This window comes from Bos grunniens, chromosome 9 (assembly GCF_055505025.1).
Source record: "Bos grunniens cultivar Pamir isolate PY7600 chromosome 9, Bosgru_T2T1.0, whole genome shotgun sequence".
Lineage (NCBI taxonomy): Eukaryota > Metazoa > Chordata > Mammalia > Artiodactyla > Bovidae > Bos > Bos grunniens.
Genome location: NC_141173.1, coordinates 98,579,489 through 98,600,692, shown reverse-complemented (window position 1 = coordinate 98,600,692; position 21,204 = coordinate 98,579,489). Strand labels below are relative to the sequence as shown.

At 39.5% G+C, this 21,204-nt stretch overlaps 1 protein-coding gene across 50 annotated transcripts in view; it reads left to right on the top strand.

Moving 5' to 3' along the window:
* Positions 1 to 21,204, top strand: part of PRKN (parkin RBR E3 ubiquitin protein ligase) — a 1,227,412-nt gene that overhangs the window by 557,202 nt on the left and 649,006 nt on the right. For all 50 annotated transcript variants that reach the window (XR_015133424.1, XR_015133426.1, XR_015133425.1 and 47 more), the window contains one exon: positions 5,203 to 5,286. Coding sequence is in view for 45 of the 50 variants with exons in the window: in XM_086318619.1 (XP_086174745.1) it covers positions 5,203 to 5,286 (84 nt within the window). In the remaining 5 variants the exon portion in view is untranslated. The remainder of the gene's footprint in view (positions 1 to 5,202; positions 5,287 to 21,204) is intronic.

Here is a 21,204-nt window from a genome sequence, read left to right as displayed (position 1 = left end):
TAGAGTCTACCATAATGACCTCATTTTACCTTAATTCCCTCTTTAAAGACCCTCTTGTCTAATGCAGTCACATTCTACAGAGGGTTAAGCCTTTAGCATATTCAATTTGAGAGGACACAACTCAGCCCATAATACCCCCGAAAGATTCTTCATGCCCTCTTGCAGCCCATTCCACCATCCGCCCCCACCTCAAAGATGCCCCTCTTCTGTTTTCGCCACTTTAGATTTGTTTGCATTTTATATAAGTGGAATCTAGTATATATTGTTTTTTTAAATCATTTTATTTATTTCGTTCGCACTGCGTCTTCAGTTTTGCTCCAGTTTTTCTCTAGTCGCAACACGCAGGGGCTACTCTTTGTTGTGGTGTGAGGGCTTCTCATTGTGGTGCTTCTCTCGTTGCGGAGCACAGGCTCTAGAGCGTATGCGCTCAGTGGTGTGGCTCCTGGGCCCGGTAGTTGCGACGCACTGGCTTAGTTGCTCTGCAGCATGTGGGAATCTTCCCAGATCAGGGATCGAATCCATGTTTCCTGCATTGAGAGGTGGATTCTTTATGAGTGATCCACCAGGCAAGCCCCATGCATATGTTGTATTTCATATCTGGCTTCTTTCTTTCACATAGTTTTGAGAATCATCCATTGTGCTGCATTTGTAAATAACAAAATACTGTTGATTACTGAGTAGTATTTCAGTGGCTGCATGTAGCACATTTTGTTTATCCATTCATAGTTTGATAGATATCTGGGTGGTCTCCAGTTCGAGGCTACTAAGAATAAAGTTGTTTTGAGCATTGGTATATGATTCTCTTTGGGGACTCATGTTTTGATTTACCTGTTAATTATCTAGGAGTGGAATGGCCAAGGCTTGTTGTTAGTTGTATGTTTAACTTTTTAAAAATTCCTAATAAATTTCTAAACTAGCTGTGACATTTTATATCTGAGCAGCTATGTATGTGTATTCCATTTGTTTTACATCTGACCAGCATTTTGTATTAATATCCTTTTTAATTTTATTCATTGAATATGTGTGCCCAGCTAATTTACAACATTAGCCTTTCTGTATACTTAACAAAAGCTATAAGAAAAGGATTCTTCTCTCTTTTTCATAGCTGTATTCTTAGATTTTAAGAGCTGTTTAACGAAGAGTTGCTTGGTGGATATATATTGATTCAAAAGATCTTTTCCCATATTATTTTCCCTGCTTACTATTTAATGGTTGCCTTATTAAGCCTGTAATATAATCATAACACCATGCTTAGCTTTATTAGAAGCAAAAGATCTTTATATCAAAGGGAGGAAAACACAGAATAAGATCTACTGTATGACAGGTGGAAATACATACTTTCAGTGAGCTCAGTCACTCAGTCGTTTCCAACTCTTTGCGACCCTGTGGGCTGCAGCACAACAGGCCTCTCTGTCCATCACCAACTCCCGGAGCTGACTCAAACTCATGTCCATTGAGTCGGTGATGCCATCCAACCATCTCATCTTCTGTCGTCCCCTTCTCCTCCTGCTTTCAATTTTTCCCAGCATCAGGGTCTTTTCCAAGGAGTCAGTTCTTCACATCAAGTGGCCAAAGTATTGGAGTTTCAGCTTCAGCATCAGTCCTTCCAATGAATATTCAGGACTGACTTCCTTTAGGATGGAGTGGTTTGATCTCCTTGTAGTCCAAGGGACTCTCCAGCGTGTTCTCCAACACCACAATTTGAAAGCATCAATTCTTTGGCACTCAGCTTTCTTTATGGTCCACCTCTCACATCCATACATGACTACTGAAAAACCACAGCTTGAACTATATCGACCTTTGTTGGCAAGGTAATGTCTCTGCTTTTCATTATGCTGTCTAGGTTTGTCATAGCTTTTCTTCCAAGGAACAAGTGTCTTTTAATTTCATGGCTGCAGTCGCCATCTTCAGTGATTTTGGAGCCCCCAAAATAAAGTCTACCACTGTTTCCACTGTTTCCTTATCTATTTGCCATGAAGGAATGGGACCAGGGATGCCATGATCTTCGTTTTCTGAATGTTGAGCTTTAAGCCAACTTTTTCACTCTCCTCTTTCACCTTCATCAAGAGGCTCTTTAGTTCCTCTTCACTTTCTGCCGTAAGGGTGGTGTCATCTGTGTATCTGAGGTTATTGATATTTCTCCCAGCAATCTTGATTCCAGCTTGTGCTTCATCCAGCCCAGCATTTTGTATGGTGTACTCTGCATATAAGTTAAATAAGTAGGGTGACAATATACAGCCTTGACGTACTCCTTTCCCAATTCTCAACAAGTATGATTTTCAAAATAATTTTAGTCCCTAAAGTTTAATTATATGACTTAGATATTTATGGAAACATTCAAGAGGATATTTTAAATACATTCAGTGATAATTGGCAAAATTGTAGTAAAAATGCTTAAATTACCTTTTCCAAGCCTGTAAATGCAAAGACTGTCTGGAAACATTTTTTAAAACATAATGTGCAATATTTTAAAGCAGCATTGTTTATGCCCACTTATGAAGAACAGATTAAAGAATTTACTTAGATAATCTGGGATGGGGGGTGTAAAACACTTTTAACTGTCTGAATCTTGTCAGAGTGATATTCAGGTAAGAATTTGCCTGAATTTAAGTACTTCAGTTCCCCACTTGATTGGACATGACAAGACAGAGCCAAAATGACTTGTGGGTTTGTTGTAAAATTCTTAAGAATAAATCCTATTTGAAGACTCATATTTTATAGATTTTTGGCAGTTTTTTCATGCAGTTTTTTCTAATTTTTTGCATCATATACATCTGTTTAAATAATATTCTGCTTCATGATTTTCAGTCAGTTGTAAGATTACTCAACACAAATCCCCAGATGTTATAATTGTCTGTCTACTCTCTTACTGATTCAAACAACTTGGATCACTGAATTCTATCAATGTGTTCTCAGATTTGACAGATCAATACTGCTAAGGTTTTAATTGAAGTAATTTCTCACTTGAGACCCAGAATGCAACTACTTCAACAAATTAATGAGATTATATGCTGGCCAAAATGATGCTACAATGTTTTTTGAATGTTTTTCATTATGAACTTGGAACATTTTATATACTATCAAGGATTGGCAAACTTTTTCTATTAAGGGCCAGATAGTAAATATGAAGGCTTTTTGAATCACTTCCTCTGTGTTTCAACAGCTCAATTCTGAACTTGCTGTGCAGAAGCCGCATAGATAATACACAAATGAGCTACAGCCGTGTGCAATACATTTCATTTTGGACTTGGAAATTTGAATATCATTTACTTTTTGTGCACCACAGAATACTCTTCTTTTTATGCTTTTAACCACTGAAAAATGTAATACCATTCTTAGGTCATGGGCTGTACAAAAACAAACCCTAGCCTGCATTTCGTCAACAAGGCCATTGTTAATGAGTCCTGATATAGATGCTTATGTAAGTTGTGTATTTTTCTTGGTTGTAATTACTATTGGACCAAAAAGGAGAACAATTTCTGAAAAACAGGCACACAATTCTTTATTAAGACGTGTATTTCACACTGTTCTGTCTGACATGGGTTTTCTGATATCTTTCTCCAGTGCTCTACCTTTGAGAGATGAAATAGATTTTCTTTTCATTCTTTCCTTGACACATTCTGATTCATAGCTCCCTCGTGCTGCCGTGTGATTTGCAGTCTTTTTACACCTTGCGGTCTGGACACCTTTCTCTCTCCTGTGTGAAGACTATTAATTATAAATCTTTAGCCATGCAACTACTGCATAGTATACAATGATTAAACAATTCATGTTTTCTAAAACTAGAAATGAGAAAAGTTAAATCTGCTTTATAATGTCAGAAAGTAACTGGAACATGTGTTTCTGTGTCCAGGGTGGCTACAGCAATAGCGTTCAATACTAATCATTTGAGTAGCATGGACGAACTAGCACATGTATTTCATTATGTCTAATTCTCTTACCCAACTGATTTCTTTTCGGTTTAATTACTTGTATTATTTTGTTAATGTTTGAGATCAAAAAGAAAATTTTGAAGGAGCTTTCTCTAATTTCCTGGTATAACATAAGGATTTGTCAGATAAAATGGTACTTATGTAACAAAATTGCTACATAAATATTTTCATTGTTTTCTGAAACCTGAAAAAAACAACACACGAAAAGTGCATATTTGTCATATACACAGAAAGTTTCATTGCATTTCGTGTTTCTAAGCCAAGGATCTGACAGTTCCAGCAGGAAGATTTAGGATCTTATGCTTCTTGAAAGGAAACCTTCTCCCTGTTAGCTGCTCCAGGTCTCCGTTGCCTTTCTCCCCCACCTCCGTTTCCTCTTTGGGTTCCCTGTGGGCCTGCGCGCAGAGAGGTCGCTCTGTTGTAGCGGATGGTAGATTTCCAGAAAAGTATGAAACTCTCTTCTCACCCAGTCTTCTGCCTTTTGTCTTCCTTGGTGTCCTGGATTCACATCGTGCTATTATTAACTGTAATTCTCACGGGGCCTCAGAAGGGAGAAGGGGATAACGGAGTCTGCTCAGCCTGCCGACTGCAGCCGGGGCTCTTGCCGGCTTGCTGACCCTGCTCCAATGTGCCTGCTTGCCTGCTGAGTGGCTTCAGTCGTGTCCAACTCTGTGCGACCCCGTCGACTGTAGCCCACCAGGCTCCTCTGTCCATGAGATTCCCCAGGCAAGAATACTGGAGGGGGTTGCCATGCCCTCCTCCAGGGGATCTTCCAGACCCAGGGATGGAACCCACCTCTTTTAACCTTTCCTGCATTGGTTGGCAGGCAGGTTCTTTACCTCTAACCACCTGGGAAGCCCCCTTATTTCACTGCTGCCCCCCAAAGACTCCTTTTGGATGCAATTTGCAAGTGTGTTTTCATTCAAAATTTAGCAACTGAAACTGAAATGAACTTAAATGTATTTAATTACGTTTGTAAACAATCAAATGTAACTGCGAGGGGAAAGGACTCCATGTATATGTGATACACATTTGGAGCAATATGCCAAATATTACCTTAGTGCGTTGTTGAAAATAGTTTTGACCTAGCAGATCCCCTTGCAGGGCCCCGAGAACCCCCCAGGTCTATGTACTGTACTTTTGATGATCACTGGACTAGATTTTACTTTCATTATCATTTTATAACATAAACAGTACAATGTGTTAGTGAGTACATTTATTTTATAATTTGTGCACCAAGAATGCCCTGTTTTGTTTATTTTTTTCCCAGGGTCCTTCTTGCTGGGAAGATGTCTTAATCCCAAACCGAATGAGTGGTGAATGTCAGTCTCCAAACTGCCCTGGGACCAAAGCGGTAAGTACGGGTCCAATCTGTTCTTTCATTATGACATCTCCAGCGTTTACTGGGAAATGAGATTACAGACAAAATGCTCATTGAATATTTTCCATCCATTTTTTATATTTACAAAAAAGGTTATCAGATTCAGAAGAGTTCATAATATTCACCAAGAATTCTGACTGTATCATTGCCTTCCGGTGTCATTTTCCAGGAGACTTAGCCATTTGGAGTGACTGTGTTGAAACAGGACAATTTAAATTCCTCATAAGACGATATTCATGGACTATAAAGAAGATTCCATTCAGAGTTTGGCAAAAGAAAATAACAAAGCTATACATTCATGCTTTTCCTAATGCTGTGATATTTTACCTTTTCATTCCCTGTCATTCAGAATCACTCTTTCTACCTTTCTTATTGCTTTTTGGACACAGTGGGCTTTTAGAAAATCTAGAATGGATGGCCAACTATAAATGCAATCACCATCCTCTGTTCACTGTAATCCCATTTTCTTTGCAAACGTATGGCATATCTCTCATATAGAGAAGGTATTTCTGCAATGAGACCCTAAGTACTGAAGTTATTTTAAAAATAATGTTATTATTATGGTCATGTTTGTAATTTGGATATTGTTACAATTTTTACTTTGTAAAATCCTTGTGTTGATAGTCTTGCTTTTTCTTACTTGTTGAATTTTCAACTTACTTATGTATCAATACATAATGCTTAGTATAAATCAATTTATATTGAGGTTTTATTTCCGACAGCATGGTGAGCTGATACCCTAAAAAAGTCCTTGCAGTACACACTATATAAAAATACTGAATTGAAGTAAAAATACTTATCTTTTAAAGAATGACTGTGCTGATGACATAGTGAAGAAAAATTTATAGGCCAAAAGTGTAAAGTATATATTTCTGGCTGTTCTCCAGAAGGAAAATCCTTTGAGCTAAAGTCACTCACCAGTAGGGGTTAGGGCTTCAGACCGAGAAGACACTGGTGAGTTTAGGGCCTCATCGGGGTAGAAAATGAAACCACAGAATTATATTAAAGAACCTCCTGTAAAACATGATCTCCTGGGATCAATTGGAGAGAGGAATGTTCTAAGGATAGTTGCCTATTTTATTTTCACTCTAGATAGAGATGTTAAATTAAAAATTATAGTAATTGACAGCAAATTAGCTAAATGGGTTAAAAAGTGAGTGAATATATGAAAGAGAAATTATAACTTAGATCTGAAATTTGACCTAATAGAATATACTTAAAATAATAAAAGAGAAGTTAAACAACATGGAGGTTAAAATTAGATTTCCGAAGAAAATCATAGAGAGAACAGTGGAAAGGTAATATTTTAAAAGGTAATGAGGTACTTACCTGGCAGTGATTAGGACTCCGTGCTTCCACTGCAAGGACACAGGTTTGATCCGTGCTCAGAGGACTAAGATCCGGCATGCCACATGATGCTACCAAAAACAATAATAAATATAACGAAGCAGGACTTTCCACAATTTTTAAGACCCAAGAATCCCAAGGGGTAAGAATAAAATGAAAGTCACACCTAAATCGATCAGTGAAACTGTGGAACATAGAGGTCAGAGAGAAAATTTGAAAAGCAGCAGAGTCAAGAACGGTTGCCACACAGGAGAAAGAATCGATAGTTATTTAACCAGTAGCAACATCAGAAGGCAGGTGAAATGGGAACAGAATCTTCAAACCTGAATGAAAATAAATGCTAAACTAGAATTGTATTTAAGAAAAATCTTCTAAAAAGTTAAGAACAACAACCAAAAAGGCATTTTCAGGTAAATAGGAAGTCAGGGAACCAACTTCCATCTAAAACTTTCAAGTAATTTCTAAGTTAAATTATTTCAGGAAGAAAGATAATGATCCCAGAAGAAAAGCCTGAAATGTGAGAAGGAATGGTTGGAAAAAAATGGAAAAAACCTAAACAAAATATAACAATCAGTATGATAACATTTAATGATTGGAAATATCCGTAAAGATAATATAAAGTTGCTGGGCAATATTGCATGTAAGCATGGAGCATAAAATTAAAGCAATGTGAAAAGTTTAATTCCTTATTCTTTGTCCTTATATTAAAACCATGTTTCTGGATTGCACTTTTACTGTGCAGCTAAATATAAACCATGTCTCTTCTATTTTCTAAAGCTTTGAATGTAGTGTTTGTTTCTTAAGAAGGTGAGAGGATAGGCATTTTAAGTAGTTTATTATTTTTACATTTATGGAGTATTTTAAATTTTGAAAGTTTTATATAAAGTATATGTTATATTATCATAAAACCTTCAATTTCTAGCACTTGAATAAAATATCCATATACTTAAAATTCAAAAGAGTAAGTTCTGTAATGTATTCTTAATTAATATTTATGCACTTAAAGATTAGCTCAGTCATTTTACATAGCAGTAACTTTCACCTTAGTTTATAAGACTACAAATAGAAACTTGACCTTACCTACGCTTCAGGCAGAGAAATCTGAAATGAAGTCAGTTCTACACTTGTCACTGCTGTCTTAGAAAGAAGCATCACAGTAGTTCTGAAAGACATCTTACCTTTTTATAAAAAGAATTCTAGCCAGCTCAAAGGGTGTGCACCTGAGAATAAGTGGAACAAAAATCAATTAGCATTTTTTCCATTAGTGAAATTAATTCAACTTTGGATATGATATGGATTTTTTTATGTGCCTGGGGGAATACATATCTTTTCTTACTTGCACAGATGTAGACTGAAGCATACCTAGAGCCTTACTCTCTAGGCATTATTCCTGAGTTCCAAATCACAACATTTAAAAGTGAGCATCCCCTGTTTGTCAAACACTCCCCTGTGAAGGTGTCTGGCTTAGCAGTGCTTTTGTGGTAATGAAGGGTTTCTTAGCCAACTGTGAGATTGTTGCCTTTTCCCTCACACCTGACAATTGAGCAGTGGGGTTCAGGATCAGGAATAATTGCAGGGGGAAAAAGATGAAAAAAAATTTTCAGTTATATCTTGTCTTAGTCTGTGGAGACTGCTATACCAAAGTGAAAGTCGGTCAGTCGTGTCCAGCTCTTTGCAACCTCATGGACTATACAGTCCTTGGAATTCTCCAGGCCAGATTACTGGAGTGGGTAGCTGTTCCCTTCTCCAGGGGATCTTCCTAACCCAGGGATCAAACCCAGGTCTCCCTCATTGCAGGCGAATTCTTTACCAGCTGAGCCACAAGGGAAGCACAAGAATATTGGAGTGGGTAACCTATCCCTTCTCCGCTGATCTTCCCAACCCAGGAATCAAACTGGGGTCTCCTGCATTGCAGGCGGAGTCTTTACTAACTGAGCTGTCAGGGAAGTCCCAAGGTATCATAAATGGAGTGACTTATGAACAACAGATACTTACTTCTGGCGGTTGTGGAGGATGGAAATCTAAGATTAAGGCACCAGCAAATCCAGTGACTGGGGAGAGCCCGCTTCCTCGTTCTTAGGTGGCATCAGCTCACCAGTTCTTCCTGTGGTGACCAGGGCAAAGAGCTCTGTGGTGTCTTTTAATACAGGCACTAACCCTATTCCTCAGGGTCCTGCTCTCGTGACCATATCACACTCTAAAGGCCGCCGCTCCACATACCATCACAGCCAGGATTATGCTTCAACATATGAATTTGAGGAAAAGACAAACATTCAGATCATAGCAAAGTAATAAATAAAGTAATAAATAACCAAGGTCATTATGTTTATGCCTATTAAGGGGTGTTGATTCTACCACTTAACAGCCTATAGCGTGCATCATATTTTATATCTTTGAAAAGTAATATTTGCTTAAATTCTTTTTTAGATTGATTTTGACCAGAGTTAAGCTCTTTTACATAGAATTTTCTTTCTTATCAGAAACAGTTGAGAAGAATCTCTTAAATAGCTCAAAGACTTATTTCAAGTGAAACTTGGTACTAAAAACTATCCTCTGAATTATAATAAATGATGTAATTATTAAACTCAGTGTAGCAAATGGAGAGTTTTCATTTTACTCAATACGTAATTTATTTCTTTCATTTCTCCCTGTTAGGCTCAGTATATGTCAACTGGAACATTTGTTTGAATATGTTAATATTCATAGTCTCCACCTTTGGTTTCATCTTCTGGGAAGATGTTGACCAGGAAACAACGAATATTAAATAAGTGTAACCAAATATTGAACAATTTTTACTTATAAACCATTTGCATATTTTATGTCCCAAAGTTCCTTACTGATGTTTCAGTTTAAATCAGGTTACTGCGCTTGAAGAGCTCTTTTTCTTTTGGTTTCCTTTTATATCATTTTAGGCTTACCCAGGATCTCATAGAATGAGTCTTAGGGTTTCTCGGGATGGTTTGCTGGTGCAGTTCATATGTTCTTATTTTTTCCAATATCTAATAATAATGGAAGATGGGCTTTGTTTTGTTTTTAAGAAAAAATCTGAGGTTGACCAAATCTGAGGTTCCCTGAGACAGCCACAAAGGAAAGCCTTCATGTGCACAGTCTAAGAGCCGCTGGCTGCATATCCTTGTGTTGCCCAATCTTACCTGCATTACGCAGTAACCCACACATCACAAGCATCTCCACATGTGTATTTACACAATCCCAGCCCTTGTGGTCCAGGGGCCTCATCAAACCTCAAGGGCCAGCTGGGTGGAGGGGGAGAATGGGGACAGAAGGCAAAGAGGAAGGCCACACCAACGCATCCCATTCTGCCCTCATCCCTGGCGGGAGAGAGATGCTCGCCCTGTCCTTACACTGCTCTCTACTTATATTTTCGCAATTCTAAGTAAAGTAGAATTGCAGTCAAACTCAGATTATGATTGAATGGTATCTCAGCGTGACAAAATGTTCTTTTTTGTCTGACATGCAATTTGGGTGACAAACTAGAAAGTTCTTACAGCATTTTTCAGAAACCTATCAAGTATTCAGACTCAAGGACAGTTTATTTCTAAATCAAGTTTTGAGTAGTGGAAAACTTGTGGGGGAAAATAGTGTGATTTTTTTTTCTTTTAAAAAATAAGGTAAAATTTAAAGATACATATTTTTTTTGCTGCTGAGTCGCTCAGTCGTGTCTCACTCTTTGTCACCCTGTGGACTGTGTGGCCCCCCCAGGCTCCTCTGTCTGTGGGATTTTTCAGGCAAGAATACTGGAGTGGGTTGCCATTTCCTTCTCCCAGGGATCTTCCCAACCCAGGGATTGAACCCGCGTCTCCTGTGTCTCCTGCACTGCAGGCAGATTCTTGACCCACTGAGCCATAGGGGAAGCATGTATCTACATCTATATCTGTATCTATATATCTGTCTATATGTATACTATTGTAGAATCAGCTGAAATTTTGTGAATTAAAACAAAACCTTTTAAATTTTATTTATAAATAAGTCCACTGTGGAAAAAAATGTCTTTTTTTTTTAGGGAACTGAAGAAATTGAGGTCATTTTTAAGAACTCATAGGTATTTGTGGCTCTGAAGTCTAGACTCAATTCCATTCAGTTTTCCTTTTTCTGTGAAATAACCCTGTTTTTATTTGAGTGCTTTTACAACTTAGTGGAAAATTAGATCAACAGTCACCTTCTCCATAGTATTGCTAAAGACTCTTGTACACTCTTGCAACACTTAATCACCAAGGAAAGGAAATCAGTGTGTGTGTACACAGCAGAGTACTGACACACGCAAGATCACCAATGTCCACACCGTAGTCCCACAAACATACCCTTGTTAATTTATGCTGCCATTTTTTCAAGCAAACGTGCAGTTTCTTTAATGTACATTTTAAGTATTGAAAATAATTCTTGCTTCCTCACTTCCAGGAAAACCCTAATCTGTGTGAAGTGTAAGTTGCTTTTTCACTTGATGTGCTATAATTCATATCTTACTTCATATACAGAAGAAAATCATGAATATTACCACAATGCTGTTGAGATATGAGCAATTTTAAGCATTTTTATCATCCCCAAAGGCTTCATAAGTTACTTCTTAATTTTTCATCTCTCCATGGAATGATTTCAAACCTAGATGTGTCAGTGAGAGGCTCTGTTGAAGGTTATGTTGTGGTTTTAGACAAGGGCCCCAGAACACAAAGATATGACAGAGGAATTTATCATGATTAACCAAAAAAGCACTTCAAGACTGCAGGGTTTTAGATTAGGAGAGAGGGTATATCGATTTACCTGAGAAGATAGCAAGAGGTGTGATAAGATAATTTCAATAGATTTATAAATGAAATTCTGAGAACTGGAGCAAAGAAAGATTAAATACCCCTGTAAACATCACCAAATTTTTCAGTTGGGATGGTAGATTAGACCTAAATGGAAATACCAGGAATTGGGGACTGGAGGTCAGACTGTGATAGCCTCTGAGCAGACACACAGGAGGCTAATGGAGTGAGAAGCATAGAAGGAAGATGTAGGAGTAATGGGCCAAGAGAATGAGGCCTGCTTCTCCACCAGGAAATAGCCTTCTTGATCCTTCAAGCAGGTGATTGATGTGTCTTGGAGACCCACACTTCATCATGCCTTGATGGCAGTCATTAAGAAACCATCATCCCTCTTATTCAGGTCAAGCTAGCTCTCAGAAAGTTATCAGAGGCCATGATAAAATTTAGTTTGTAAGATATATGCTGCAAAGCACACACTTAAACCAGTTTACCAAACTTGAGATGTTGTACAGAAAATATAATTATATAAATAGAAAATAGCAGTGGAGAATAAAATCAAAACTGAGAAGAATTTCATGCACTATTGACTCACATGTGGGAAAACATTTAGTTCCACTAATATTTAGAAAACAGACATAGTTTGGGATCCTCATGTCTGAATTTCCTAAAGTAGGTAATTATCAGTACTCAGTACTCAGTATACAGAGTATACAGTCCTCAGTACTCAGAATTCTGGAAAATAAACTCAGTGCTGCTCATCATATGTGAGTGTTTCTGTGAGATGTAGAGAAAACTTTTATGTGTAAAGATGGAAAAGCAAATTATAATTTAAAGTGTGTATTTTTCCATTGAGAGAAATATAGTTGTTTTCATACCAAGTATATTTTGGTTATGTTATTCACTGCACAGAAAGCAAAGACTGACCTTCAAGCACTGGAAATCTGGTTGGGAAGATAAGACTTTACAGAAATGACTTCAATTCGGATTGAGCAGCGCAGGGAAAATGTGCACTGACCTTGTCTTCTATGCCGGCACTAGGGACAGAAAAGAGAATATTTCATTCACTGCTCTCATAGTTTGGGGAAGACGTGAGTCAGGGTGGGCTCCACCAGTGATGGTTTCTATCCTGAACTACGTCTTGATGAAGATGGATATGAAGGAGAGCAGAAGACTTCACCGTGTGAGAAAGAAGAAACAAGACAAACCGGTGTCTCCCAGAGGCCAGCAGACCGGCACACAGCGTGTTTTTGCGGGGGCTCAGAGACGGCAATTCCCTCAACAGAGGTGAACAGAGAAGCCTCTGGAGCAGTGGGCTGAGTCAGGGACAGTGGAACTTCCACAGGTAGTGATGTCGCCAAGGTTAGGAGCATTTTACGAGGCAGAGGAAATGACAGGAGTTGTCGTTATTGTTGTAGCATTGAGTCGTTTCCCACTCTTTGCGGCCGTATGAACTGTGGCCCACCAGGCTCCTCTGTCTGTGGGATTCCCCAGGCAAAAATACTGGAGCAGGTAGCCATTTCATCCTCCAGGGGATCTTCCTAACCCAGAGATCAAATCCAGACCTCCTGTATTGGCAGGCGGTTTCTACCACTGAGCCCCCAGGGAAGCCCTAATGACTTAGAAAACTAATGGTCATTGATCCCTTATTAGCTGCCAGATCTCTGGCAGGCCGGAGACTCAGCACTCCTGTGGGTGCAAAAATCAACGTCCTCTGCATCCACGGATGTTCTCTCCGTCCTGACGAGCTTGGACTTGTCACCAGGGAGGATGAAAGCAAAGCCCGGGCGTTACAAAGACACGAACCGGGATGGCTGCCTAGAGTCTGTGGGTTAGGGCACCCCTGATGGGAGGCCAGCGCTGGAACCTGCAGGCTGAGTCAGAGTTCCTGGTGGAGAAGCCGGAGGATAGCTTCCGGCAGAAAAGACCCTCTTGCACGAGCCCTGCTGTGAGAGAACGCTCTCCTAGAAAGTATCTGGAATTCTAGACATGACAGAAAGAGGAGGCGGCGCACTTCCTCCCTTTCCCGTGTTTGTTATTTTTATTTGGGGGATTTTACATAGAGGATTATGACTGGTTATAGAAGGAATCTCACCACACGAAACTTTGGATATTTTGAAGGCTGAAAGAGAAGTTGAGCTGGCTGGCATGCGAGATATGATAAAAAACAAAGAGGGAAAAAGAAAATCGAAGTATACAAAAATTAAAGATTATTTTTACACACTACTGTCCTTAAATCCCTGGTAAATGTGTGAATCAAGGTAAATGAGAATCGGCATTTTGCCTTCCTTAAAGCTAGAAACAACATACAGATGAGATTTTAGTTTAGAGCCGATTAGAAGCGGCACAGTTTTCTTGTATTTATTGGGTCATTAAGAACAGCCATATGGTTTCCTTGTCTCATCCGTTCACGTTTCTCCAGTATGTTCCTCAGTGGGGGTCTGTTTAGTGGTTGATTGAAATTCTGTTTTTCTTGGTTAAGTCTCTGTTATCTGTAATCACCAGGAGTGAATGACCCAGCATAAAGGGTTTCCTCTCCACTCCTTTATTGCCACCCTTACTGGAAAACTGGGACCGTTTTCCTTTGCCACTAACTTTTGAAAATATCAGAGGGTCGCAAAGAGTCGGACACACCTGAGCGACTGAACTGAACTCAGCTGAAAATGGGTTCCTACGTGAAGTGAAATTTGAGACTGTCTGAGAGTCATCCCTTCTTCAGGATGACCCAGTTGACTGGCATTGTTTGCTGAGCAGTTGAGAAGCAAGTTAGCGTGTCTGTTTGTGACTCCTGTTTCTAAGTGTGTGTTTGTTAACGTCTGTGTTCTTTCCACTTCTCCATTTGTAGAGCACGTCCTGTGCCTCACTTCGGAAATTATACTGTTTGCGGAGATTCAGGACTCAATAAAGCTTCCTGAGTTTAAGAAGTAAACAATAGTCTATTGGATCATGTGACTGTTTATATCTGTAGATTTTCGTACCTTATTCAGAAATTCAGTATTTTCCTGGACCCTAGCACTGTCGTTTTCCCTCACAGTTATCTCGTTTATTAGTTTTATACCTGCCTTATAAAAACAAGCCATTTCAAAGAACCATTTCTCCATGTGCTTCTAACATTCCATTAAAACTTACACTGATGTTCACAATTATGTCATTAAATGGCTTTATGTTAAGCAGTTAAAATTCATATCACTTAGTACAATGTGCAATATATAGAGAACATTCAGAGAATCAATTCTAATTTAGTATTTAACAGTGAGTACTAATAATTATTATAATGCATGCATTTCAATTTGGACATTTTCTTGATTGAATAATGAAATGCTTTAAATAAGTTCATTGCCTAAGGACTGCAGTTCTGTCATGTACTTTGGCGATAAGATGTTTATCTCATGTGGATAAAGCAGATAAAATTGGAGACAACTCTACACTGCCCAGCTATGTGGTTACAGCATATGGCTGCATAAGAATAAAACCACAACAATAGAAACAAAAAAAGTACATTTTATTGGAGTTGAGCTAAAGAAGCTCTTTGGAGATGGCTTGTGTTTACTCTTATGAAATGAGCAGAGTCAACTGAACTGTGATAAAGAAGTTGCCACTGAAGAATAGGGTTTATCAGTCATGGTTATGGGACTACCTAGATGAACTCTATGACCACTGGATCCCAATAGAGCAAATAATGGAGAGATTCCCCATATCAGAGGATTAGTCAGGATGCTACAAAGTCATGATTACTACAAACTAGGAATTATAATCCACTAATTCCGATTATGATACACTGTTTAAAGCATTTGTTGTTGTTCAGTCACTCGGTCCTGTCGGACTCTTTGCAACCCCATCGACTGCAACACGTCAGGCTTCCCTTTCCTTCTTCATCTCCCAGAGTTTGCTCAAACTCATGTCCATGGAGTCGGTGATGCCATCCAACCATCTCATCCTCTGTCATCCCCTTCTCCTCCTGCTTTCAATCTTTCCCAACATCAGGGTCTTTTTTCAATGAGTCGGCATTTCACATCAGGCAGCCAAAGTACTGGAGCTTCAGCATCAGTCCTTCCAATGAATATTCAGAGTTGATTTCCTTTAGAATTGCCTGGTTTGATCTCCTTGCCGTCCACAGGACACTTGAGAATTTTCTCCAGCAGCACAGTTCGAAGGCGTCAGTTCTTTGTTGCTCAGTCGTTTGTACTGTCCAGCTCTGGCATTCATATGTGACTAGTGGAAAAGCCATCGGTTCAGTTCAGTGCAGTTGTTCCGTCGTGTCCAACTCTTTGCAAACCCGTGGACCTGATCTTCTTCACTTCAGGTGGCCGAAGTATTGGAAAAGCCGTACCTTTGACTATATGCATCTTTGTAGGAAATGTAATGTCTCTGCTTTTTAATACACTGTGTAGGTTTGTCATAACTTTTCTTCCAAGGAGCAAGCATCTTTTAATCTCATGCAGTTTAAAGCATAGTCCTTTAGAAATAATGGAAAGCCATTGTATTGAGTACTGTAATTTATTCTGAATTTCCCACATTTTCTTTCCAACTGTCACAACTAAAGTACTAAGCGTTCTACCACAGATATCAACTCCCCCACTTATTAGGTACCAGGTGCACCATGTGGTCATGCCAGAGAAATTAAAACACAGTTATGTATCTGTGCTGTGCTGTGCTTAACCACTCGGTCGTGTCTAGCTCTTTGTACCCCATGGACTGTAGCCCGCCAGCCTCTTCTGTCCATGGGAATTCTCCAGGCAAGAATACTGGAGTGGGTTGCCATGCCCTCCTACAAAGGATCTTCCTAACCCAGGGACTGAACCCAGGTCTCCCACATTGCACACGGCTTCGTGGGCGTCTGAGTCACCAGGGAAGCCCTATATATCTGTTAATATCTAATTTAATTCTGTCTACTCTACCTGAGGCTATACTCTGGTCTCTGATTTCTGTATGTATGTCCTAAGTCACCATTAACAATATATTTCCAAATGATTTTTGCCTGATGGTTTATTCTTCCTGTGGTTATTGTGTAGCTTAACAGACAGAAGCGTGGCCAGTGAAATAAGAGAAGCTTAATCTGAGCTTTTCCTCTCACGCTTATAGTCTAATAGTCTTGGACAAAATCTTCACACTCTGGTCAGTTTTCTCATTTGTGAAACAAATATCCATGACTTTTACACAAGGCAGTTGGAATGAGTAAATGTGATAAAGGATATGTAAAGTGCTTGCATCAGAGTCTCCTATTGTAAAGGGATCAATACATTGTAGTTATTACCATAGCTGTTCTTATTCTAATATATTGACTTTCACTAGGTTTGACCTCTGGCTTTTTCCACCAGTACTGTGGTCAACTGACCCTCATGCCACTGTAGTGATTGTAATTTCTACAAATAACACCAAGTATTCAAATCGATAAAATTGCTCTGACAATAACTTTGCAGCAGACTGCAACATCTGTAGTTTCCTTAAATTAAAATGTACTCAATTTGAATTTTACATAATACATGTATGATTGTGACATAGATAAAATTCTCTACCAGCTGATCTGGAGGAAAAAAATAAATAACTTAGTCAAAATCACTTAGAAAAGCGTTGCCGTTGACTTTTTTCAGAACTATGCACCAGGATAATTGTCGTAATATATTATTATAAATGGTATACTTGAACTGCAGTTTAAAACTGTGATGCCTCCATTATTTTCATAATAAATGTTGCTTTTTCTCATTATAAGAACATAATGTGTGCTGAAAAAAAGAATACCCTTCATATAAAGTGAAGGCTAAAACTTAGGTTTAATCAAACCACGTGGAGAAGATCACTGTTGACATTGGGAACGCGCTCTCTTCTGATGGTTTTTAAGCTATTCATGTGTGTCTGCACAGGAAAACGCACTGTTTTGTAATGAACTCATATCTCATGTATTATTTTGTAATTTGTATCTTTTACATTATATATTTTTCTCATTTTCCTATCAACAGATACAAGTCTACATGGTTGTTTTATGATTGATGCTATTCCGATCTGTTTAGTGGTCCCCCACCGGCGAATGTTTAAGCTGCTGTACATTCCGTGATGTCTCTTGTGTACATCTCTGAACACGTGGCTGGTCACACAGTTTTATTTATGTGTTTTTGACTGTGCTCGGTCTCTGTTGCTGCACAGGCTTTTCTCTAGCGCGAAGGCCTGGGGGCTGCTCTCTTGTTGCAGTGCATGGCTTCTCACTGTGGTGTCTCCCTTGTTGTGGAGCAGGAATCTGGGATGCACAGGCTTCAGAAGCTGCAACACGTGTTTGTGGCTCACAGGCTCTAGAGCACAGGCACAGTCGCTGTGGTTCACGGGCCCACCTCCTCTGAGGCTTGTGGGATCTTCTCGTAACAGGGATCAAACCCTTGTCTCTGCATTGGCAGGTGGACTCTCCCTCACTGAGCCACTAGGGAATCCTTGGTCACATTTGCAGAATATAATTTTAGAAGAAGAGGTGCTAGGTCAGAAGCATTTTGCGTTTAAAGTGTTATGATGCTTAATTCCAATAGGGCCTCAGGAAAGTGCACACCTGTTTTCACTCTCCCTAAAACTAACCCACTCCAGTATACTTGAATGGAAAACCCCACGGACAGAGGAACCTTGCAGTCTACAATCCTTGAGATTGCAAAAGAGTTGGACATGACTTAATGACTAAACCCAACAAAACTATTAGAATACAGTTTATTCATTTTACTCTTTATCAGTGTTTTCAGTGGAACACTGTATCTCATGTTAAATTACCTGTTCCCAATTACTAGGGAGCATGAGTAGGTTTCCATTATTTATTGCTCATTATTGTGGCTATTTCCTTTCCTTATGAGGACCCATTTCTTATAGTAACGCTTTATCATAGATACTGAAAATATTTTTTGCCAGTAAGTAATTTAACTTGAAAGTCTTTCTATGGTGTTTTAGAACTATTTAGAACCAGAGATCAAATTGCCAACATCTGCTGGATCATGGAAAAAGCAAGAGAGTTCCAGAAAAACATCTGTTTCTGCTTTATTGACTATGCCAAAGCCTTTGACTGTGTGGATCACAATAAACTGTGGAAAATTCTGAAAGAGATGGGAATACCAGACCACCTGACCTGCCTCTTGAGAAATCTGTATGCAGGTCAGGAAGCAACAGTTAGAACTGGACATGGAACAACAGACTGGTTCCAAATAGGGAAAGGAGTATGTCAAGGCTGTATATTGTCACCCTGCTTATTTAACTTCCATGCAGAGTACATCATGAGAAATGCTGGGCTGGAAGAAGCACAAGCGGAGTCAACATTGCCAGGAGAAATATCAATAACCTCAGATATGCAGATGATACCACCTTTATGGCAGAAAGTGAAGAGGCACTCAAAAGCCTCTTGATGAAAGTGAAAGAGGAGAATGAAAAAGTTGGCTTAAAGCTCAACATTCAGAAAACGAAGATCGTGGCATCCAGTCTCATCACTTCATGGGAAATAGATGGGGAAACAGTGGAAACAGTGTCAGACCTTATTTTTTTGGGCTCCAAAATCACTGCAGATGGTGACTGCAGTCATGAAATTAAAAGACGCTTACTCCTTGGAAGGAAAGTTATGACCAACCTAGATAGCATATTGAAAAGCAGAGACATTACTTTGCCAACAAAGGTCTGTCTAGTCAAGGCTGTGGTTTTTCCTGTGGTCATGTATGGATGTGAGAGTTGGACTGTGAAGAGGGCTGAGTGCCGAAGAACTGATGCTTTTGAACTGTGGTGTTGGAGAAGACCCTTTAGAGTCCCTTGGACTGCAAGGAAATCCAACCAGTCCATTCTGAAGGAGATCAGCCCTTGGATTTCTTTGGAAGGACTGATGCTAAAGCTGAAACTCCAGTACTTTGGCCACCTCATGCAAAGAGTTGACTCATTGGAAAAGACTCTGATGCTAGGAGGGATTGGGGGCAGGAGGAGAAGGGGACGACAGAGGATGAGATGGCTGGATGGCATCACCGACTCGATGGATGTGAGTCTGAGTGAACTGCGGGAGTTGGTGATGGACAGGGAGGCCTGGTGTGCTGCGCTTCATGGGGTCGCAAAGAGTCGGACATGACTGAGCGACTGGACTGAACTGAGAACTATTTAAGCCAGTTAACGATGATGTGCTTAACTCACATAGCATTAAGGAGTTAACTGCATTGTCTTCTTTGTAGTATTAAGTCTTTGCAGTCATTCTTAGTAGAATCTCCTTGACATGCAAGATCATTATAGATGTTTACTGAAAAATTTTCCTAGTTTTTTTATTTCCATATCTTTCTCTTTAAAATATTTGATAAATGTAGATTTAATTTTAGTGTGAAGGATTTTATATGAATCTAATTTTACTTATTTCTCCTCCCCAAAACTAACTTTGGGGTCTTATCTCTAGAGTCTGTCCTGCTCCATTAACATGTCTTTGTGCCTCCTGCATAGTTTTGATTACTGTAACATACAACATATTAGAACATAAAGTTTGAAAATAAATTTTATGAACTTGTTTTCAATATATGAGTTCAGCATGTTATCCCAGAGAAATCACAAGAGAATATTATCTAAACATAAATTATATGTGGCAATGTGGGCCTTGTTTTTGAGCTCTGAGCTGTTTCCAGAAAAGCTAACACTCCCCCAAATTAACCCCTTAGAATTTTATTGGATACATAGTACAAGCTCTTGGCTAGTATTTCTGGTTGACCAACAGTTCCAGCCATATATACATATAGGCTTCCCTGGTGGCTCAGCTAGTAAAGAATCTGCCTGCAATGCAAGAGACCTGAGTTCGATCCCTGGTTTGGTAAGATCCCCTGGAGAAGGGAATGGCAACCCACTCAGGTATTCTGGCTTAGAGAATTCCATGGGATCACAAAGAGTTGTACACAACTGAGCGACTTTCACTTCTCTCTCTCTCTCTCTCTCTATCTCTCTCTCTATATATATATGATTAACATCTCATGGGATAATATATACTTTGTCAAGTTTTTTCTTTTACTTGCCAAACTAGAGTACTTGATATAGTTACCTGGAAGACTGTTATTCTTCACAGATATTCAGCATTTTTCAACTTGAATAAAGTTTGTTAAATCAGTTATCTTATAGTAGGCTTTTAAAAATTATTATTTCTATTTGGTTTGTGAATTACTTTTTAGGGAAGCTGCTACTGCTACTGCTGCTGCTAAGTCGCTTCAGTCGTGTCCGACTCTGTGCGACCCCATAGACGGCAGCGCACCAGGCTCCCCCGTCCCTGGGATTCTCCAGGCAAGAACCACTGGAGTGGGTTGCCATTTCCTTCTCCAATGCATGAAAGTGAAAAGTGAAAGTGAAAATGAAGTCGCTCAGTTGTGTCCGACTCTTAGCGACCCCATGGACTACAGCCCACCACGGCTCCTCCGTCCTTGGGATTTTCCAGGCAAGAGTACTTTAGGGAAGCTAGGTATTACTAAAACTAGCACTCCAGTGCTCTTTATCATTTTGCTTTTCTGAATCTAACGTCCCATTCTGTCCATCTTTCAAGTGCATGAGAGTGTGCTAAGTTGCTCTTCGTGCCAGCTGTCTGCGACCTCAGGTACTCTCTGCGACGCACCAGGCTCCTCTGTCCATGAGGTTTCCCAGGCAAGAATACTGCAGTCGGTTGCCATTTCCTTCTTTAGGGGACCTTCCCAACTGAGGGATCAAACCCGAGTCTCTAGCATCTCCTGCATTGGCAGGTAGGTACTTTATCACTGAGGCAACTGGGAAGCCCCATCTTTCAGGTATTACCATGTAATTTTCTTAAGTAGTATGGAATTTCTAA